The 23,156-nt window shown below is 47.2% G+C and overlaps 1 protein-coding gene across 5 annotated transcripts in view; it reads left to right on the top strand.

The window, feature by feature from the left end:
- The window catches only part of LOC116514357 (transducin-like enhancer protein 2), a 56,830-nt gene that overhangs the window by 13,846 nt on the left and 19,828 nt on the right, over positions 1-23,156 (top strand). For 4 of the 5 annotated variants that reach the window (XM_032226084.1, XM_032226034.1, XM_032225953.1 and 1 more), the window contains exons 7-9: positions 108-209; positions 3,478-3,522; positions 14,743-14,883. In XM_032226084.1, the coding sequence (XP_032081975.1) occupies positions 108-209; positions 3,478-3,522; positions 14,743-14,883 (288 nt within the window). The remainder of the gene's footprint in view (positions 1-107; positions 210-3,477; positions 3,523-14,742; positions 14,884-23,156) is intronic. The other variant, XM_032226161.1, reaches the window with a different exon arrangement.

Here is a 23,156-nt window from a genome sequence, read left to right as displayed (position 1 = left end):
AGTCCACAGGTCTTAAAAGTTGCTGAGGTCCAAGACTTCCGATTTCAATTGACTTCTGCTTCTTTCCGTTCGTTCATTTGCCTCCTTCTCGTCTCCGCAACCTGCAGAGCAATTCTGCGTCTCCTCCAGAGAGTATCCGAGGTGAAGAACGGGGCGAAGACCGCGGGGCGAAGGCCAAGCTGCAGGACAAGGAGGAGGTAGGGCGTTATGTGAGTGCCTCTTTTTCATTTTGCAGGAATTTTGGGGTGACGGAAGATGGATGTGTGACTTGAGCATCCCCAAATAGCTAAGAATAGTGTGGTCAAGCAGTTAGATCAATACTTCCCAAACCTGGTTAAATTGTCCAAAATTGGGTAAAAGCGGTTTTCTTCGAGAAATGAAGCCATTACCTACCATGACAGAGACTTTAGAATTACAGGTAATCCTCAACTTACGACCACAATTATGCCCAAATTTTCTGTTGCTAAGAGAAACAGTTCTTAAGTGAGTCTTGCTCCATTTTACGACCATTCCTGCCATAGTTGTTAAGTGAATCACTTCAGTTGTCAAGTTAGTGACAGGGTTGTTAAGTGAACCTTGCTTCTCCGTTGACTTTGGAGTACAGGCAGTCCTCGACTTACGGCCACAACTGAGCCCAAAATTTATGTTGTCCAGTGGGGAATTTGTTAAGTGAGCTTTGCCCCATTTTACGACCTTTCTTGCTGTGGTTGCTAAGTGAATCCCTGCAGTTGATAAGTTAGTAAGCTGGTTGTTAAGTGAATCTGGCTTCCCCGCTGATTTTGCTTGTTAGGAGGTTGCAAAGGGGGGAATCACGTGACCCCTGGGACGCTGCAGCCGTCATAAATACGAGTCAGTTGGCAAGCGTCTGAATTTTGATCATCATGATGGCCATGAGGATACTTCAATGGTTGTAAATACGAAAAACAGTCATGTTATTTTTTTCAGCGCCAATGTAACTTAGCGATCGTTCAGAATTTAGTGAACGCTCTTTAAATGAACAGTTGTAAGTCAAGGACTACCTGCATTTATAAACCGTCCTCAAAGTTATGACCTCATCCAAATCATTGATGAAGATGTTGAAGAGTACTCTGTTTTGGGCCCAGTACTCTTCAACATCTTCATCAAGGATTTGGATGAGGGAATAAATGGGGAACTCATCAAATTTGCAGATGACACCAAGCTGGCAGGAATAGCCAACACTCCAGAAGATAGGCTCAAGATACAGAAGGATCTTGACAAACTTGAACATTGGGCACTATCTAACAAAATGAAATTCAATGGTGAAAAGAGTAAGGTTCTACATTTAGGCAAGAAAAACGAAATGCACAGGTACAGTGTAGGTGGTACCTTGCTCAGTAGTAGTAACTGTGAGAGGGATCTTGGAGTCCTAGTGGACAACCATTTAAATAGGAGCCAGCTGTGTGCAGCAGCTGCCAAAAAAGCCAACACAGTTCTAGGCTACATAAACAGAGGGATGGAATCAAGATCACGTGAAGGGTTAATACCACTTTATCAGGCCTTGGTAAGGCCACACTTGGAATGCTGCATCCAGTTCTGGGCGCCATGATGTAGAAAAGATGTGGAGACTCTAGAAAGAGTGCAGAGAAGAGGAACAAAGATGATTAGGGGACTGGAGACTAAAACATATGAGGAACGGTTGCAGGAATTGGGTATGTCTAGTTTAATGAAAAGAAGGACCATGGGAGACATGACAGCAGTCTTCCAATATCTCAGGGGTTGCCACAAAGAAGAGGGAGCCAAACTATTCTCCAAAGCACCTGAGGGAAGAACAAGAAGCAATGGGTGGAAACTAATCAAGGAGAGAAGCAACTTAGAAATAGGGAGAAATTTCCTGACAGTTAGAACAATGAATCAGTGGAACAGAAGTTGCCTCCAGAAGTTGTGAATGCCCCAACACTGGAAGTCTTTAAGAAGATGTTGGATAGCCATTTGTCTGAAATGGTATAGGGTTTCCTGCCTAGGCAGGGGGTTGGACTAGAAGACCTCCCAGGTCCCTTTCAACTCTACTATTGTATTGTATTGTATTGCTTCCCACATGGTTACATTTCTGGTGCTTGGCATTTGGCTCGCATTTATGACCGATTGCAGTATCCCATGGTCATGTTTTGTGACCTTTTTCCAGCAGAAAATGGCAAAAAAATGCCCACGGCATAGGCTGAATTTGCTTAGCAAGCACATAATGACCATGTGACTGGCTGAACGACATCAAAATGCTCATAAAATGGAGTCAGCTCACATAGTGACTCAGTTGACATGACCTTGGCTCGGTTGTAAGATCTCCTAAGGGTCTCCCTGCTGAGATCTGGAGATTGGGCTCCTGGATTTCAACCTCTGGATTGATTGGTTTGATACTATCAAGTTGAGGAGGCCTCTTAGCCACCCCAAAGAGAGTTGATCTGCCCCCCCCCCCCCATTCCCCACTCCAGGAGATGCAGGTTTCATGCTGTGAAAATAGAGAGTAGGGCCACATTTTACCAGGGGTTTCCTGATGCTGGGGGTGGGGGTTGATTAGCAGCTGTCCATCTTTCTGCTTTCATTTGAAACATTCTGTCAGGGATGGTGCAAAATTGATGATTCTCCCTCCCTCCTTTCTCCTTTCTCCTTCCTTCTTCTCTTCCTTTTCCTTTTTTTAACTTCCTTTCTTTCCTCCCTCCCTCCTTCCTTTTTTTCTTCTCCCTTCTTCCTTCCCTCCCTCCATCCTTTTTCTGCTCTTCTTTTTCTTCCTGTCTTCCCTCCCTCCTTCCTCCCTTTCTTTTGCTTCCCTTCCTCCCTCTCTCCTTCCTTCCTTCTTCCTTCTCTCTTCTCTTCTACTTCCTTCCTTCCCTTCCTCCCTCCTTCCTTCCTTCTCCCTTCTCTCCTTCTTCCCTCCCTCCTGCCTTCCTTCCTTCTTTCTTTCTTCTCCCTTCTCTTCTTCTCCCTTCCTTCCTTCCCTCCCTCATTCCTTCTTCTCCCTTCTCTTCTTTTTCTTTCCTGTCTTCCTCCCTTCCCTTTGCTTCCCTTCCCTCCCTTCTTTATTTCTTCTCCCTTCTCTCCTTCTTCCCTCCCTCCCGCCTTCCTTCCTTCTTTCTTTCTTCTCCCTTCTCTTCTTCTCCCTCCCTCCCTTCCTTCCCTCCCTTCTTCCTTCTTCTCCCTTCTCTTCTTTTTCTTTCCTGTCTTCCTTCCTTCTTCCCTTCCCTTTGCTTCCCTTCCCTTGCTCTCTCTCTCTTTCCTTCCTTCTTTCTTTCTTTCTTTTTTTCTTTCTTCTCCTTTCTTCTTCCTTCCTTCCTTCTTCTCCCTTCTCTTCTTCTTCCTTCCTTCCCTCTTCTTCCTTCTTCTCCTTTCTCTTCTTTTTCCTTCCTTCCTCCCTCCCTCCCTTCCACTCCTCCCTCCCTCTCACCTTCCTACCTTCCTACTTACATTATATATATATATCCTGCTTCCTTCCCTCCCCCTTTCTTTTTCCTGGCTGTCTTCCAGGAAAGCGATGGGGAGAAGAGCGATTGCAACCTGATTGTGGACGAGGTACGTGTTGGTGGTGGTGGGGGAGGGGGTGATAACGATTCTATTCCGTGGGAAGCTTTGGAGGCTTCTGCAGGCACGAGCGGCTCTCAGGAGGTTTTCGCGCTAAATTATGCAGGAGCTTCAAAGCTGCTGGATTCCGGGCGTTTTCACCCTCCATCACTTTATTTCTCCAGGCAGCTTTGCACTTTTCCCTTTTTTAAAAAGTCTTAATTACACTCGGGGCTCATTCCGGGGGTCAGGCCAGCCGCTTCCTCCTGACTTCTGGCAAGATGAAAGCCGTGGCTCTTTGACCTGGGTGGCCTATGGCTCCCTCTGCGCATTTTTATCCCTGCAGGAATGTGGAAGCGTTTGCGTTCTCCCCACCTCCGTACAAAACGCGATTGAGTATTTGCATCTGGATTTCCCTCCCTTTGTGCCAGTCGGTGCCCCACAAATGCCCACTTTGTGCAGCGTCTGGAATCTACCCACCCTGGGATCAAAGCCACACGGATCTCACCTAAACCCTAAGATGGATTGAATCACATTGCAAAATAAACATTACAAGTTTGGCTTGAAAATTCTCCCTGCAAATGGTGGCGGGGAGGAGGCAAAAACAGCACCTCAACATTCTGCTTTGTTTTCTTATCCTCCCCACTCCACACTCACTCTCTCCCTTTGATAGAGACAGAGAGAGACAGACAGAGAGAGACAGAGAGAGAGACAGACAGACAGACAGACAGAGAGACAGACAGAGAGAGACACAGAGAGAGAGACAGAGTGGGAGACAGACAGAGAGAGAGACAGAGAGAGACAGAGAGAGACAGAGAGAGAGACAAAGACAGACAGAAAGAGAGAGACACACAGAGAGAGACACAGAGAGAGAGACAGAGAGAGACAGAGAGACAGAGAGAGACAGACAGAGAGACAAAGACAGACAGAAAGAGAGAGACACACAGAGAGAGACACAGAGAGAGAGACAGAGAGAGACAGACAGAGAGAGAGACAGAGAGAGACAGAGAGACAGAGAGAGACAGACAGAGAGACAAAGACAGACAGAGAGAGACACACAGAGAGAGACACAGAGAGAGAGACAGAGAGAGACAAACAGAGAGAGAGACAGAGAGAGACAGAGAGACAGAGAGAGACAGACAGAGAGCCAAAGACAGACAGAAAGAGAGAGATACACAGAGAGAGACACTCAGAGAGAGAGGGAGACAGAGAAAGAGACAAAGATAGAGAGAGAGACACAGAGAAAGAGAGAGAGACGGAAGGAGACAAAGAAAGACACACACACACACACAGAGGGAGACAGAGAGAGACAGAGAGACAGAGACACACAGAGAGAGACACAGGGACAGACACACACACACAGACACACAGAGACACACATAGAGACAAAGACACACACAGAGACAGAGACAGAGAGAGAGACAAAGATAGAGAGACACACAGACAGAGAGACAGAGAGAGATAGAGAGACAGAGAAAGAGACAAATAGACACACACAGAGACAGAGACAGAGAGAGACACAGAGAGAGACAGAGAGACAGAGAGAGACACAGAGACAGAGAGAGAGAGACAGACACACACAGAGACAGACAGAGACAAATACAGAGAGAGACAGAGAAACGGAGAGAGACACAGAGAGAAAGACAAAGACACAGAGAGAGAGAGAGAGAGACAGAGACAGCCACAGACAAAGAGAGAGACACACAGAGAGACACACACAGATAGATGGAGACTGAGACAAAGAGAGAGAAAGAGACACAGAGAGAGACACAGAGAGAGAGAGCAGATAGAGACACACACAGAGACAGAGAGAGACACACACACAGAGAGACACAGAGAGAGAGGCAGAGACAGAGACAAAGAGAGAGAGACAGAGACACAGAGAGACACAGACAGAGAGACCGAGAGAGAGAGACAGAAAAAGACAGAGAGAGACACAGAGAGAGAGAGAGACAGAGAGAGAGAGACAGAGACAGAGACAGAGAGAGACAACTAGAATCCTGCATCCAGTTTTGGTCACCCTACTATAAAAAAGTTGCAGAGACTCTAGAAAAAGTGCAGAGAAGAGCAACAAAGATGATTAGGGCAATTGGAGGCTAAAACATATGAAGAACAGTTGCAGGAACTGGGCATGGCTAGTCTAAGTGAAGAGAAGGACCGGGGGAGACAGGATAGCAGTCTTCCAATATTTGAGGGGCTGCCACAGAGAGGAGAGATCAAGCTATTTTCCAAAGCACCTGAAGGCCACACAAGGAATAATGGATGGAAACTGAACAATGACAGATTCAGAAATAAGGAGAAATTTTCTGACAGTGAGAACAATCGTCCCATGGAACAGAAGCTGCCTTCAGAAGTTGTGAGAGCTTCATCACTGGAAGCTTTCAAGAAGAGACTGGACTGCCCTCTGTCAGAAATGGTGCAAGGTCTCCTGCTTGGGCGGGGGGTTGTACTAGATGATCTACAAGGTCCCAACTTTATTATTCTGTTCTGTTTTGTTCTTAGATTGAATTTCGCAAAATGGATAATTCAGGAATCTGAGCATGTTTTGCTTGCAATATGTGTGTGTGTGTGTGTGTGTGTGTGTGTGTATCTATATCTATATCTCTATCTATCTATCATCTATCTATCTATCTATCTATCTATCTATCTATCTATCTATCTATCTATCTATCTATCATCTATCTATCTATCATCTATCTATCTATCTATGAGGAAAATTGAATGGAGATGTAGAGCCTTTATGAAGTTTTACCCTACTGCAAGGTTTCTCAAACTTGGCCACTTTAAGATGTGTGGATTTGAACTCCCATTATCCCCCAGCTGATCCCATTCCTTTCCTGTCTTAAGTTTCAGGTATCACCCAGGGAGGCGTGGACTTTTTTGTTTTTCCTTTGAAGATGTTTCGCTTCTCGTCCAAGAAGCTTCTTCAGCTCTGCCTGGATGGTTGGGGAACAGAAGGATTTATAATCCTTGCAGACAGCTAGTCATTTGCATCCTTTGAGAGGGTTTGTTGAGGCCACCTGGAAGTTTCTCTGGGCCCTGAGGGTCACCTGAGTGGTGCAAATAGCAATAGCAATAGCAGTTAGACTTATATACTGCTTCATAGGGCTTTCAGCCCTTTTTATTGCCCCCACAGTCTGGGTCCTCATTTCACCCACCTCGGAAGGATGGAAGGCTGAGTCAACCTTGAGCCGGTGAGATTAGAACCGCTGAACTGCAGATAACAGTCAGCTGAAGTGGCCTGCAGTACTGCACCCTAACCACTGTGCCAGTCTGCAATTTCTTTCTCTGGAAATCCATTCCTTCTCCCACACCATTTCAAGGGTGTTCATCGTTGCAATTTATTTTACTACCGGTTTGCTAGTGCGCGCACGCTTGTGTGATGCTTCTGTGCATGCGCAGAAGCGTTTGCACATGCGCAGAAGCATCTGGGCGTCACTACTGGTTCGCCCGATCCAGGACAAACTGATGTTCCTCCCAAACTGTTTAGTTAAATAGTCTGCAGAAATTCCTTTGGTGACCATTGGAAGTTGCAACAGCACTGGAGAAATCCCTTGCGATCGGTCCTTGCACTTACGACAGTGGCAGGTAGCATCCGCGGGGTGTGCGTGTCACACGATCAAAATTTGGGTGCTTGGTAACGGGCATGTGTTTATGCCAGTTGCACTGGTTACAGCATCCCACGTGATCACTCTTTGCGACATTCCCAGCCAGCTTCCAACAAGCAAAGTCAAGAGGGAGGGAGGGGGAGGAAGCCGGATTCGCTTTATGACCGCGTGGTTCTCTTATCCGCTGCAATGGTTCGCTTAACAACTCTGGCAAAAAGATGGTAGGATCAGGCATGGCTCCCTTAACCAATGCCTTACTTAGCAAGGCAAATGCCAGTCCCCCAATTGTCGTGAGTTGAGGGGACTATCGGTAGTGCAATCTACAATTAACGATTGTTGATTGTGAACTAATTAATTATCTTAATTAATTAAGACATTAATTCCACTGGTTAATTGAGAACAATTAACCAGTGGAACAGCTTGCCTTTCAGAAGTTCTGGGTGCTTCATCATCGGAGGTTTTTAAGAAGAGACTGGAGAGCTGTTTGTCTCGAATTATATACGGTCTCTTGTTTGAGTAGGGGGCTGGACTGGAAGACCTCCAAGGTCCCTTCAAGCCTATTCCTATTCCTTATTCTATTCTATTCTATTCTATTCTATTCTATTCTATTCTATTCTATTCTAAGAGAAGCGACCTGGAATTAAAGAGAAACTTCCTAACAGTGAGGATAACTAACCAGTGGAAGGACTTGCCTCCAGAACAGAGGTGGGTTTCTACCAGTTCACACCAGTTCGGTAGAACCGGTTCGTCAAATCTACCGAACCGGTTAGAAGAGGTTCCACCAGAAAGCAGGCCACACCTACAGAAGAGGTTCCCAAAAATCTTTGAAACCCACCACTGACACACACACATACACACACACACACACAGACAGACAGACAGACAGACTCACACAGAGAAAGAGAAAGAAAGGAAGAAAGAAAGAAATAAAAAGAAAAAGAAAAAGTGAGAGAGGAAAGAAAAAAAGGAAAAAGGGACAGAGAGACAAAAGGAAGGAGAGAGAGAAAGAGAGAGAGAGAGAAAACACATGGCCGGCAAGCCACTCCCACCAGGTCACATGGCTGGCAAGCCACTCCCACAAAGGAGGCCACACCCACAGAGTAGGTTCCAAAAATTTTTGAAACCCACCACTGCTCCAGAAGTTGTGGGTGCTTCATCACTGGAGGTTTTAAAGAAGAGACTGGACATCCACTTGTCTCAAATTCTATGGGGTCTCTTGCTTGAGCAGGGGGCTGGACTAGAAGATCTCCAAGGTCCCTTCAAGCTCTGATTGATTGATTGGTTGATTGAATATTATTACACTGAGCAAGCAAGCAATATCACACCAGATGGCCTCTGAGGCTCCTTCCCGTCCATGATTCAGTTTGCATTGGGGTTAACCTCTTTTCTGAATATGCACAATTCACAAACCAGTCCAAAAAACCCAGATTTAATCCAGCCAAACCACCGAAAAGCCAGAACTGCATCAGAGTTAATGTCAACCAATGGACAGTGCATCCAGCTCTTTGATCTAACCTTTTTAAATGCACCTGTGGGAACATAACTATTGGATAACCATTGGCGATCACAACCCTTTTGTTGTGGCTGCCAGTGGCGAACGAAGCTGATGGCAGACTCAGATAGTGAGGAGGTTGGGGAGGAAGATGGGCCAGTCCTGGAGTCTGGGGAAGGCTCGGATGAGGGATCTGTGTCGTAGGCAGAGAGGGGGCCATGGCCGTCTGTCAGTTATCAGCTGCCTTCGGAGTCGGAGATCAATGGGGCAGAAGAACAGCTGGAGCCTGTTCCCAATGTGTACATGCTCAGAGCTGCTGGGATAAGGGAACAGCTAAGGAACAAGGGTCAACTCAGGAGTAAGGCCACAGGTGGACAATGAATGCCCCCTCCCATAGGGAATAAAAGGGGAGCGAAAGGGGAGTGGAGTTTGCAGGAGGCAATTCGTTCAGTTCCTTAGGGTGAAGATCTGTTCCTGACTTCTTGCCAAGTATTGTCTGCTACCGAGTGGCGTTTGGAAGATATCGGCCTGGCAGCTCCCCAAGCCTGATCAAGGCCTGTAGTTGTGAAATCTCTTGAAAGACTCCTGGCTGGGACTTTGCTGGAGAGGAATTCCCTTTAAACTCAATAAAAAAGGGGTTTTATCGGGACGAGGAGTCGGCTTCATGATCTTGGGGCGCCTAAGTGAGGACATTTTTCTTCTTCTGAAAATGTGGCGCCTTGGACGTCTTTGGAATTTCTGCAAGAAAAAAAAAAAGGGGGGGGAAAACACCCCTTGGTTTTGCATTCCGCAGAAGTGTGTCGAAAACCGTTTCCATTGCTCCCAAGAGAATACGGAACGATTAAAACCAAGAAAAGAAGCCATAATGTAGGCATTCAAGGAGCAATCTGGGGTTGGATGGGAAGAGAGAGGGAGGCGTGCGAGCGAGTGGGCTGACCGCCACAAATGTGTTGTCGGAGGTTTTCTTAAGTGCTGGGTTGGAAAATAAAATGTGTTGCTTGCGGATGGATGCCTGTGGAATCCCCGGATGGGTTAAATTCCCTAGAAAACGGGGAAAAACGGGCTGGAAGGAATGCACGTTACAGATGTACAGATTAACAGAGTTGGGAGGGACCATGTAGGTCATCTAGTCCGTCATCTCCAAGCAGGAGACCCTACACCATTCTGACAGATGGAAATCCAATCTCTTCTTAAAAACCTCCAATGAGGTCCTTTCTTTCTTTCTTTCTTTCTTTCTTTCTTTCTTTCTTTCTTTCTTTCTTTCTTTCTTTCCCCTTTCATTTTCCCTTTTCCTTCCCTGCCCCTTTCCCCTATTCCTCCCCTTCCTTCTTTCCTTCCTTTCTTCCTCCCTCTCTCCCTTTTTTTCTGTCTCTTGCTCCTCTCCTTCTCCCTCCCCACTCCTTTCCTCCACCTCCTACTTGCCTGTTTCCTCACTCTCTTCCTTCCTCCCTCCCTGTCTCCCATCTTCCTCCCTCTTTCTTTCTGTCTCTCTCTTTTTCTCTCTTTCTTTCTCCTCCCTTCCTCTGCCTCCTACTTTCCTGTTTCTTCAGTCCCTTCCTCCCTGCCACCCATCTTCCTTCCTTCCCTCTCTCTTGCTTTCTTCTCTCCCTCCATTTCTTCCTTTCTTTCTCTGTCTCCTACTTTCCTGTTTCCTTCCTTCCTTCTTTCCTTCCTTCCTTCCCTCCATCCCTCCCTCTTTCTTTCTGTCTTTCTCTCTCTTGCTTTCTTCTCCCCCTCCATATCTTCCTTTCTTTCACTGTCTCCCACTTTCCTGTTTCCTTCCTTCCTTCCCTCCATCCCTCCCCCTTTCTGTCTCTCTCTCTTGCTTTCTTCTCTCCCTCCATTTCTTCCTTTCTTTCTCTGCCACCTACTTTCCTGTTTCCCTTCCTTCCCTCCCTCCCTCTTTCTTCCTCTTTCTCTCTCTTGCTTTCTTCTCTCTCTCCCTTTCTTCCTTTCTTTCTCTGCCTCCTACTTTCCTTCCTTCCCTCCATCCCTCCCCCTTTCTGTCTCTCTCTCTTGCTTTCTTCTCTCCCTCCATTTCTTCCTTTCTTTCTCTGCCACCTACTTTCCTGTTTCCCTTCCTTCCCTCCCTCCCTCTTTCTTCCTCTTTCTCTCTCTTGCTTTCTTCTCTCTCTCCCCCTTTCTTCCTTTCTTTCTCTGCCTCCTACTTTCCTTCCTTCCTTCCCTCCATCCCTCCCCCTTTCTGTCTCTCTCTCTTGCTTTCTTCTCTCCCTCCCTTTCTTCCTTTCTTTCTCTGTCTCCCACTTTCCTGTTTCCTTCCTTCCTTCCCTCCATCCCTCCCCCTTTCTGTCTCTCTCTCTTGCTTTCTTCTCTCCCTCCATTTCTTCCTTTCTTTCTCTGCCACCTACTTTCCTGTTTCCCTTCCTTCCCTCCCTCCCTCTTTCTTCCTCTTTCTCTCTCTTGCTTTCTTCTCTCTCTCCCCCTTTCTTCCTTTCTTTCTCTGCCTCCTACTTTCCTTCCTTCCTTCCCTCCATCCCTCCCCCTTTCTGTCTCTCTCTCTTGCTTTCTTCTCTCCCTCCCTTTCTTCCTTTCTTTCTCTGTCTCCCACTTTCCTGTTTCCTTCCTTCCTTCCCTCCATCCCTCCCCCTTTCTGTCTCTCTCTCTTGCTTTCTTCTCTCCCTCCATTTCTTCCTTTCTTTCTCTGCCACCTACTTTCCTGTTTCCCTTCCTTCCCTCCCTCCCTCTTTCTTCCTCTTTCTCTCTCTTGCTTTCTTCTCTCTCTCCCCCTTTCTTCCTTTCTTTCTCTGCCTCCTACTTTCCTTCCTTCCTTCCTTCCCTCCATCCCTCCCCCTTTCTGTCTCTCTCTCTTGCTTTCTTCTCTCCCTCCATTTCTTCCTTTCTTTCTCTGCCACCTACTTTCCTGTTTCCCTTCCTTCCCCCCCTCCCTCTTTCTTCCTCTTTCTCTCTCTTGCTTTCTTCTCTCTCTCTCCCTTTCTTCCTTTCTTTCTCTGCCACCTACTTTCCTGTTTCCCTTCCTTCCCTCCCTCTTTCTCTCTCTTGCTTTCTTCTCTCTCTCTCTCCCTTTCTTCCTTTCTTTCTCTGCCACCTACTTTCCTTCCTTCCTTCCCTCCCTCCCTTTCAAATTGAATGAGAAACAACGGGCAGAAAATGCAAATAAATCTTCCCGCAGGGCACCTTTAAAAAAAATAAATAAATCACCATTTCACCCTCTTTCAGGCTAATCTTGTCTGGGTGCAGCTCAGAGGCTCCTTCTTCTGCCGTGCCTGTTTTATAAAATTGTTCTGCTTCATGTGGTTTTCCCCTCCCAGCAGTTCAAAGCATTCTTGGCTTTTATTTTCCTTGGCACCCACAGAGGCTGCACATGGTTGAGTTCCCTTCTCTCCGTTTACACTGACGGAGAGGAAGAAAGACAAAGCAGAAAATGTGCGCAGGCCTTTCCCACATTCCCCAGAAGTGAAGTCAGCCTTCCATTGTTTGGTAGATCTCCAGATGTTCGGATTCAACTTCCAGAAGTTCCAGAAGATCCCAAGGAATTCTGGAGATTAAGATCCAACAGCTAAGGGAGGGTACCAATCGGGAAGAGGCTGAATTTGATTATCGCTAGATAGGTGAGATGAGATCCACCCCCTCTTAGCCACAGTTAGCAAAATAACAGAGTTGAAAGGGACCTGATGGCAGACTCAGACAGTGAGGAGGTTGGGGAGGAACCTGGGCCAGTCCTGGAGTCCGGGGAAGGCTCTGATGAGGGCTCTGTGTCGGAGGCAGAGAGTGGGGCAGGAGCCCTCTGACAGTTATCAGCTGCCTTCAGAGTCAGAGATCAGTGGGGCAGAAGAACAGCTGGAGCCTGTTCCCAATGTGCACATGCTCAGAGCTGCTGGGATAAGGGAACAACTAAGGAACAAGGGTCAACTCAGGAGTAAGGCCACAGGTGGACAATGAATGGCCCCTCCCATAGGGAATAAAAGGGGAGCGAAAGGGGAGTGGAGTTTGCAGGAGGCAATTCGTTCAGTTCCTTAGGGTGAAGATCTGTTCCTGACTTCTTGCCAAGCATTATCTGCTGCTGAGTGGCGTTTGGAAGATATCGGCCTGGCAGTTCTCCAAGCCTGATCAAGGCCTGTAGTTGTGAAATCTCTTGAAAGACTCCCGGCTGGGACTTTGCTGGAGAGGAATTCCCTTTAACCTAAATAAAAAGGGTTTTATCAGGACAAGGAGTCAGATTCATAATCTTGGGGAGCCTAGGTGAGGACATTTTTTTTTCTTCTGAAAAGGTGGTGCCTTGGACGTCTTTGGAATTTCTGCAAGAAAAAAAAAGGGGGGGGGGAACGGGAAAGGAACCTTGGAGGTCTTCTAGTCCAACCCCCTGCTCAGGCAGGAGACCCTACATCATTCCAGACAAATAGCTGTCCTACCTCTTCTTTAAAGAGCCGAAGTGGCGCAGTGGTTAAATGTAGCACTGCAGGCTATTTCAGCTGATTGCAGGTCTGCAGTTCGGCGGTTCAAATCTCACCGGCTCAGGGTTGACTCAGCCTTCCATCCTTCCGAGGTGGGTAAAATGAGGACCCGGATTGTTGTTGGGGGCAATATGCTGACTCTGTAAACCGCTTAGAGAGGGCTGAAAGCCCTATGAAGCGGTATATAAGTCTAACTGCTATTGCTATTGCTATTTAAAACTTCCAGTGTTGGAGCATTCACAACTTCTGGAGCAGAGGTGGGTTTCTGCCGGATCGGGCGAACCGGTAATGTGCCAGTGGGAGGCTCTGCCCATCCGCCTGGATGCTTCGGCACATGTGCGCACGGGCAAAAACGGTAGTAAAAAAATATATGGAAACCTACCACTGTTCCGGAGGCAAGTTGTCCCACTGATTAATTGTTCTCCCTGTCAGGAAATTTCTCTTTACTTCTAAGTTGCTTCTCTCCTTGATTAGTTTCCACCCATTGCTTCTTGTCCTGCCTTTGCAGGCTTTGGAGAATAGCTTGACTCCCTCTTCTTTGTGGCAACCCCTGAGATATTGGAAGACTGCTATCCTGTCTCCCCTAGTCCTTCTTTTCATTAAACTAGACATGCCCAGTTCCTGCAACCGTTCTTCATATGTTTTAGCCTCCAGTCCCCACCTAAAATTGCAGCCTAAATCAATATTGTATGCAACTTTGGTTCAACAGAAAATTCCTTGAAACACAAAAAGAAAGGGGTTAAATTTGATCCTTCTTTCTATTTTGGGGGATGGATATTTTGCATTTCCCACTGGTGGTTGGGGAATTCTGGGAACTGAAGTCCACGGATCTTAAAAGCTGCCAAAGTTGACACTGATGGTTTTAGTGCTTCTTACTATTAGACTAGAAGGCACTTTAGCATAGTGGTGAAGGCACCAGGCTGGAAACTGGGGGTCTGTGAGTTCTAGTTTTGCCCTGGGAGTTGAAGTCCTCCAGGCTAAAAGCTGGCTGGGGGATTCTGGGAGTTGAAATCCTGCAGGCTTAAACCTGGCTGGGGAATTCTGGGAGTTGAAGTCCTGCAGGCTTAAAGCTGGCTGGGGAATTCTGGGAGTTGAAGTCCTCCAGGCTTAAAACTGGCTGAGGAATTCTGGGAGTTGAAGTCCTCCAGGCTAAAAGCTGGCTGGGGGATTCTGGGAGTTGAAATCCTGCAGGCTTAAACCTGGCTGGGGAATTCTGGGAGTTGAAATCCTGCGGGCTTAAAACTGGCTGAGGAATTCTGGGAGTTGAAGTCCTCCAGGCTTAAAGCTGGCTGGGGGATTCTGGGAGTTGAAATCCTCCAGGCTTAAAGCTGGCTGGCGAATTCTGGGAGTTGAAGTCCTCCAGGCTTAAAACTGGCTGGCGAATTCTGGGAGTTGAAGTCCTGCAGGCTTAAAGCTGGCTGGGGGATTCTGGGAGTTGAAGTCCTGCGGGCTTAAAACTGGCTGGGGAATTCTGGGAGTTGAAGTCCTGCGGGCTTAAAACTGGCTGGGGAATTCTGGGAGTTGAAGTCCTGCAGGCTAAAAGTTGCCAAGACTCTTTGTCAGCCTGTCATTCTGCAATGGCTCTATCCAATCTTTTTTGTTTTAAAATTTCTACCTTTATTTTTGCAGTGGTTCCCTATTGTGGCGAATATCTCGGCAAAACCGAAGGCATGAAACTATTATTTTTCTCCCCTTCCAGGACCTTCCTTCGGAGCACGGGAGCCCACTGTGCACCTCCGCGGCCCAACTCCTGCCCAGCCAAAGGGGCTTTACCAACAGTCCAGCCTCGCTGGCATCTAGCTGCAGCCCCACACCTCTCAAAGGCAAGGACCCAACTTTGGTAAGTGGAAGGGTGGTTATAACTCATGGACAGGGTCAACATGACTCCCCTCCTCTTTGAATGGGTGGCTGATTTACCTTTTAGCAATAGCGCTTAGAGTTTATATAGTGCCCCATAGTGCTTTACAGCCCTTTCTAAGCGGTTTACAGAGTCAGCCTATTGCCCTTCCTAACAATCTGGGTCCTCATTTTATTGACCTCGGAAGGATGGAAGGCTGTGAACAGAGATACCCTGTCGCACTGCATTCTAACCACTATGGAGGGAGAGGGAGGGACGGAGAGAAGAGAGAAGATAGACAGATTAAATGAAAGATAGACAGATAGACCAACATATGATACGGTAGGTAGGTAGATGAAATGGTTGGTTGGTCAGCCGATGGATGGATGGGCAGACGGACCGACGGACAGACAGACAGACAGACAGACCAACTGACTGATTATACGGTAGGTAGGTAGGTAGGTAGGTAGGTAGATAAAATGGTTGGTTGGCAGGGCTGGATTTTCCTATAGGCTAACTAGGCTTCAGCCTAGGGCCTCAAGATCAAGAGGGGCCTACATTCAAATTCTTAGTAAAATTAAAATTACACTATTCCAAAAACAGTGAACACTAAAACACTGAACCGAAAATAAGGAGAAATTCTACGCATATGACTAATAAACAAACATAAAAATGTATTGGTTAAGATCGTTCCAGCGCCGCGGCAGTTGGGGAGCCCGCCCACGTTCCCGACACCGGCGGTTGGGCGAGAGGCGCGGCCGCTCCCAGTAGCCGCCCCGTCGACGCGGAGCCCACCAGCGGCCAGGCAGGTGAGAGCGAGGGAGCCGAGCCGGGCAGCTGAGCGCAGCAGGGGAGGCGGCTGGCCTAGCTGCCTTTGCCGCAGAGCAGAGCCGCCCTCCGTCGGGAGGCCAGCTATATATATTGATATATATTGATATATATCACAGTAATGATGTATTTTATTGTCTCTCGTGTAATTTACAAACTTAAAAATGGGAGGTGAAAGGGCCTCATAAGTGGAATAGCCTAGGGCCTCTTTTCATCTAAATCCGGCCCTGTTGGTTGGTCAGGCGATGAATGGATAGATGGATGGAGGGATGGATGGAGGGATGGAGGGATAGATGGATGGAGGGATGGAGGGATAGATGGATTGCTAGATAAATAAACAGATAGATAGATAATGATACAGTAGGCAGGCAGGCAGGCAAGCAGGCAGATGATAGCAACAGCACTTAGACATATACCGCTTCACAGTGCTTTTACAGCCCTCTCTAAGCGGTAATCAGGCAATTGCCCCCAACAATCTGGGCCCTCATTTTACCCACCTCCGAAGGATGGAAGGCTAAGTCAGCCTTGAGCCCCTCAGGATAAAACTCTTGGCTGTGAACAGAGATAGCCTGCAGCACTGCATTCTAACCAATATGGAGAGAGCGGGGGGGGGGGGGGGGAAGCAGAAGCATGAGGGGGAGGGAGGCAGAGATTGTAGATAGACAGAAGATAAATAGATGTTAGATAGGTAGATGATAGGTAGGTAGGTAGGTAGATTGATGGTAGATAGATAGATAGGTAGGTAGGTAGGTAGGTAGGTAGGTAGGTAGGTAGGTAGGTATAGGTATAGGTATAGGTATAGGTATAGGTATAGGTATAGATATAGATATAGATATAGATATAGATATAGATATAGATATAGATATAGATATAGATATAGATATAGATATAGATATAGATATAGATATAGATATAGATATAGATAGATGGATAGATAGATGATAGATGATAGATGATAGATGATAGATGATAGATGGATGGATGGATGGATGGATGGATGGATGGATAGATAGATGATAGATAAATAGATAGATAGATAGATAGATAGATAGATAGATAGATATAGATGGATAGATGGATAGATGGATAGATGGATAGATGGATAGATGGATAGATAGATGATTGATAGATAGCAATAGCAATAGCAATAGCAATAGCAGTTAGACTTATATACCGCTTCATAGGGCTTTCAGCCCTCTCTAAGCGGTTTACAGAGTCAGCATATTGCCCCCCAACACTCCGGGTCCTCATTTTACCCACCTCGGAAGGATGGAAGGCTGAGTCAACCTTGAGCCGGTGAGATTTGAACAGCCGAACTGCAGAACTGCAATCAGCTGAAGTAGCCTGCAGTGCTGCACTCTAACCACTGAGCCAGATAGATAGAGATAGATAGATAGATAGATAGATAGATAGATAGATAGATAGATAGATAGATAGATGATAGATAGATAGATAGATAGTTAGTAGTAGCATATTGCTTCCCAGTACTTTCCAACCCTCTCTTGTGGTTTACAGAGTCAACCTCTTGCCCCCATCAATCTGTTTCCTCATTTTATTGACCTCGGAAGGATGGAAGACTGAGTCAACCTTAAGCCGGTCAGGATTGAACTGCTGGCATTGGGCAGAGTTAGCCTGCAATACAGCATTATAATCAGTGCACCACCACGGCTCCTATTCCCCCCCGCTTCCCTACTTTTGCTATACAGGTAGTCCTCGAGTTTCGACTACAATTGAGCCCCAAAATTTTGTTGCTCAGCAAAACTCATTTGTGAAGTGAGCTTTGCCCCATTATACGACCTTTCTTTCCACGGGTGTTAAGTGACTCACCGCAGTTGTTAAGTGAGTCACACGGTGAATTTGGCTTCCCCCTTGACTTTGTTGGTCACAGGTTCACAAAAGGAAATCCCATGACCCCCGGGGCAACCGTCACAAATACGAACCCGTTGCCAAGCTCCTGAATTTTGATCACCTGAATATTGGGATGCTGCAAGGGTTGTTAGTGTGTGAAAAAGAGTCACAACTCATTTTATTCGGTGCCATTGTAACTTTGGATAGTCACTAAGCGAACTGTTGTTAAGTCGACGGCTACCCGTATATCAAGAACATCCGCATTTGAAATGCTGCCCACACCCCCAAATATGCTATTTTAGGAAAGTAAATTTTAAAATCCTTCTCAAGCCTAATTGATTGACTGACTGACAGATTTGGCTCCGGGGGGGGTGGGTGGGGGGCTTACTCACAATGGTGGGATTCAAATAATTTTAACAACCGGTTCTCTGCCCTTAATGACTGCCTGGGTGGGCGTGGCCATGGTGGGCGTGGCCAGGGGTGTGACAGGCAGCACTTGGCCTCCTGAATCCCCCCGGAAGCAAAAATGGGCTGCGCGGGGAGCACCTCCCCTCCAGACCCCATTTTGGGCCTAGTAGGCCTCCCTGCAGCCTCCTGAGAGCAAAAATGGGACGTGTGTGGGGGACTCCTGGAAGGGGTGGGGCCAGCCAGCAATTTAACAACCGGTTCGCTCGTACTGGCCCGAACCGGCTGAATCCCACCAAAACTCAAAATGTAAGTAGTCCAGTGGTGGGTTTCAAAAATTGTTCAAACCTACTCTGTGGGTGTGGCCTCTTTTGTGGGAGTGGCTTGCTGCCCATGTGACCAGATGGGAGTGGCTTGCCGCCCATGTGACCGGATATGAAGATGCCGACGACACTTGTCAGAACCACCTTAAATTACCTCACACACAGCACTGGCCTGCATAAGAATAGGATGTAAACTTGTTTTTTAAAAGGCATCTTTGGTTTGCGTTAAAACAACTTCAACACACGCAATGTTCTGATTGCACCACAAACGCAGGAGTCATCCTTACCTTCCACAGAGGCACTGAGTTTTATAAATAGGAGCATGATAGTGTAGAATAACAATATCCAAGGACCAGTGGCGGGTTTCAAAATTTTTTTGGAACCTCTTCTGTAGGTGTGGCCTGCTTTCCGGGCCCGCTGGTGGAGCCTCTTCTAACCGGTTCGGTAGATTTGACGAACCGGTTCTACCGAATAGGTGCGAACTGGTAGGAACCCACCTCTGAAGTAGTCCATGAAAATGTAAGAAAGTCCCGTTGCCTCCTGGAAAAGCACCTTTGGCACAACCACGGGCTGGATGACTGAGAATCTCTACAGATTTTTAGCTATACAATTTGGGATGGACCCCCTTTGAAGGGTGTGGGAGTAGGAATGGATTTCCGGAGGATAAATTGCAGACTACGGGAGCCATTTGAGCCACTCGGGTGACCCTGAGGACACAGATAATCCTCCAAGGACCCTCTAAGACAGTGTTTCTCAACCTTGGCAACTTGAAGAGGTCCGGACTTCAACTCCCAGAATTCCCCAGCCAGCATTTGCTGGCTGGGGAATTCTGGGAGTTGAAGTCCGGACATCTTCAAGTTGCCAAGGTTGAGAAACACTGTTCTAAGAGGATGCAAATGACCAGCTGTCTGCAAGGAGCATAAATCCTTCCGTTCCCCTCCATCCAGTCCAAAGCTGAAGAAGCTTCTTGGAGGAGAAGCAAAATGTCTTCAAAAGAAAAAACAAGAAAAGTCCAGTTGCCTCTTGAAAAAAGCACCTTTGGGAAAACCAGGACCTTGGGTGACTGAGAATCTCTACAGACTTTTAGTCCTTGACTCAGAACCCTTCATTCCAAATTAGAACGGTGCTGAAAATGTGACTTATACAACTCATCTTCACATGGTCACGTGATCAAATTTGGCCCCCTTGGCAACTGGCATGTGTTTATGACGGTTGAACTGTTCTCCCGGGTTATGGGATCACCCTTTATATCTTTCCTAGCTGGCTGCCGACAAGCAAAGTCAATGGCGGGAGCCAGATTCACTTAAGGGCCGCATGATTCACTTAATGACTGCAGGGAATTGCATAAAAAGGCCGGTTTGAAGCTCACTTAATAATTGCTTAAGCCACGGAACATTTGGGCCCCTTTGTGGCCGCAAGTTGAGGACTATCGGCCATCGCAAGGCATAAAGATCCAAAAAGCAAACCGTGCGTTGGAGAATTACATCCAGACCGGTTTCCAACTTACGTCCACGCAACTCCCTGGACGAATAAACCAGATAGGATTGAGGTATTGTCAGCCGTGTGAAAAATCCAAACCCACAAACTGGAAAAAAAATAAAATGTGAATAAGGGGCAGCTGGCAAGATGGAAAGACCCCGACAGACAGAGAGACAGAGAACATCTGGGCTGGGAAAATGCTTTTGCAATTCCGTGGCGCTGGTGACACCGGTTGCTAGGCTCCCTCTCTGCCTGTTTTCCCTTTTTCTTCCCTCCCCTTCCCCGTTTCCCCCCTTCGGCTCTGTTGGGCTTCCCGTGCCCCCTCCTCAAAAGCTGGGGAGCTCCGTTAATTAGCAGCCCACTGAGGGCTTTGAATTCCAGGGAGGATTTTAATGTATAATTAATTGCTATTAGGGCAGGCGTGCAGAAGGGAGGGGGAAGGGAAGGGCTGGCCAAGGAATCTCTGTGTTATTTAGTCTGTGTGTGAGAGACAGAGAGAGAGAATGAAAGAGAGAGAAAGAGAGAGAGAGAGAGAAAAGAGAGAGAAAGAGACACAGAGAAAGAGAGAGAAATATATAGAGATACAGAGAGAGAGGCAGGGGGGAGGGAGGGAGAAAGAGAGAGAGGGAGAGAAAGAGGGAAAAGAGAAAGGGTGGGAGTGGGAGAGAAAGACAGGAAGAGAGAGAGAGCGAAAGAGACAAAGAGATAGAAAGAGGGAGAAAGAAAGAGAGAGAGGAAGAGAGGGAGAGAAAGAGAACATTAAAAGGGATAGAAAGAGACGGAGAAAGAGAGGGAAAGAGAGAGACAGGAAGAGAGAGAGAAAGAAAGAGACAGAAAGGAAGAGATAGGGGGAAAGAGAGAAAAACAGGAAGAGAGGGGGAGAAAGAGAGAAGATTAAAAGGGATAGAAAGAGAGAGACAGAGAGTGAAAGAAAGAGAAAGAGATAGAAAGGGAGAGAGACGGGCGAGAGCGTGAAAGACAGAAAGAGAGGGGGAAAGAAAGAGAGAGGGAAAGAGATAAAGAGACAGAGAAAGAGAGAGACAGAGGGAGAGAAAGAGAGAGAAGAGAAAAAGAGATAGAAAGAGAGACAGAAAGAGAGATAGAGAAAGAGAGAAGCAGGAAGAGAGAGAGAGAGAAAAGAGAGAGAAAAAGAGAGAGATACACAAAGAGAGAAAAACAGGAAGAGAGGGGGAGAAAGAGAGAAGATTAAAAGGGATAGAAAGAGAGAGACAGAGAGAGAAAGAAAGAGAAAGAGATAGAAAGGAAGAGAGAGAGTGAAAGACAGAAAGAGAAGGGCAAAGAAAGAGGGGGAAAGAGATAAAGAGACAGAGAAAGAGAAAGAGACAGAGAAAGAGAAAGAGAAAGAGAGAGAAGAGAAAAAGAGATAGAAAGAGAGACAGAGAGATAGAGAAAGAGAGACAGGAAGAGAGAGAGAGAGAAAAGAGAGAAAGAGGGAGAGAAAGAGAGAGAGAGAGACAGAAAGAGACAGAGAGGGAGAGAGAAAGACCATCTGGGCTGGCTTGGAGAGTAAAAAGGGGGGGGGAAGAGGACAAAGTGGGGATCAATTTTGCAGCCCTGTTCCCCCCCCCCACCTTGATTTCTCATTTTGCAGCCTGGGAAAACCCTCCTCTCTTCTTTCCAGGATTGCTCCCCTCCCCTCTTTCCTGATAGGTAAAAATAGTCTCAAGATTGAATCCCTTTATTGCCTCCTACCTTCTGTCGCTATCCAACTTGCCAACGAAAAGGTGGGGTGGGGGTGGGGGTGGGGGAGGAGGGTGGGAATGCTAGGGGAGGAAACGGGGAATGCCACGACTTCATTCACGGACCCCGTGAAAGTCTCCAGAACGACAAGGTCATCCCTGCAGGTGCTCGATGGAGAAATGGACTGTCCCCATAACAAACAGACAAAAAAGTTTTATCATTGGGCCACGTGAACCCCAGATAAAGGCTTGCGTGGGGTCCTTGAATCTGACTCAAAGCTCCTCCAGGAAGGCGTCCACCAGGGGTGGGTTCCTGCCAGTTCTAACCGCTTCTATAGAAGAGGTTCCACAAATCTACAGTGCCTTTTAGAACCGGTTCCAGCTCCCTCCTGCCGCCCATCCGCACATCATCAAGACGAAGAGCGAGAGGAGGAATTCTGGGAGTTGAAGTCCACAAGTCTTAAAGCTGTCAAGTTTGAACACCCCTGGGGTTTTTTTCCCTTAAAGGGTTAGGGGTGCGAGGGTCTTGTAACTTGACAGCTTTAAGACTTGTACACTTCAATGCCAGAGTTCCTGAGCCAACATGACTGGAGGAGGAATCTTGGGAGTTGAAGTCCACAAGTCTTAAAGCTGTCAAGTTTGAACACCCCTGGTTTTTTTTTTTTTTCTAAAGGGTTAGGGCTGCAAGGGTCTGGTAATTTGACTTGCGTGCTTCAAATGCCAGAGTTTCCGAGCCAACACTTTGGTTGCTAAGCAAGAGTGTTGTTAAGTGAGCTTCACCACATTTTACAAGTTGGCCACGCCCACCCAGTCATATGACTGCCAAGCCACTCCCACTCAGTCACATGGCTGGCAAGCCACTCCCAACCAGTCATATGACTGGCAAGCCACTCCCACAAAGCAGGCCACACCTACAGAAGAGGTTGTAAAAAATTTTGAAACCCACCACTGGCGTCCACATTCCCAAAATCCTGGAACCCCCTCATCGCAGAGCAATCCCACCCGTTCGGCAGCCTCTCCTTCCAGAAGAAGCTTCTTGGATGAGAAGCAAAACGTCTTCAAAAACAAAGAAAGAAAGTCCAGTTGCTCTCCTCATCCGAAGGTGAAGACAATATTAGAGTGGGAAGCCCCACGAACCAGAAGGGAACTGCGGAGCTCCTTGGGCTTCGACAACTTCTGTTGGCTGTTCATCCCGCCCACAAAAAGCCCTGCCCATCACTGAGCTACTAAAAATGGGAAGAGCAGGGATAAAGCCCAAACCGAGCAGCCTCTTAATTGGACTATGGAATGTCAAGTGGCTTTCAAAAAGCTGAAATGATTGTGGAGGGACCGGTTCTAAGTGAGGCTTCCCAAGAGAATGAAGCAAATTCCTGGTCCCGACAAAAAACCCTTTTATTAATTTGCTGTGAATTCTGCTCCTTCACATCCAGCAAAGTCTTTCAAGGGAGGATTTACAGTCACAGACCTTATCTGGCTTGGAGAGGTGCCAGGCCGATCTCTGCAAAACTTGGCAAGGAGTCTCGGAGACTCACGAGGAGAGTCACGAGCCAATTAAGCAAACTAATTGTCTCTTGCAAACTCCACTCCTCTTTTATTTCCTCTGGGAGGGGCCATTCATCGTCCACCTGTGGCCTTACTCCCGAATCGATCCTTGTTCCTTAGCTCTTCCCTTCGTCTAGCAACTCTGCGCATG

This window comes from Thamnophis elegans, chromosome 1, assembly GCF_009769535.1.
Source record: "Thamnophis elegans isolate rThaEle1 chromosome 1, rThaEle1.pri, whole genome shotgun sequence".
Classification (NCBI taxonomy): Eukaryota; Metazoa; Chordata; class Lepidosauria; order Squamata; family Colubridae; genus Thamnophis; species Thamnophis elegans.
Note: the sequence above shows the minus strand (reverse complement) of the source record. Positions and strands in the feature narration are given on the sequence as shown.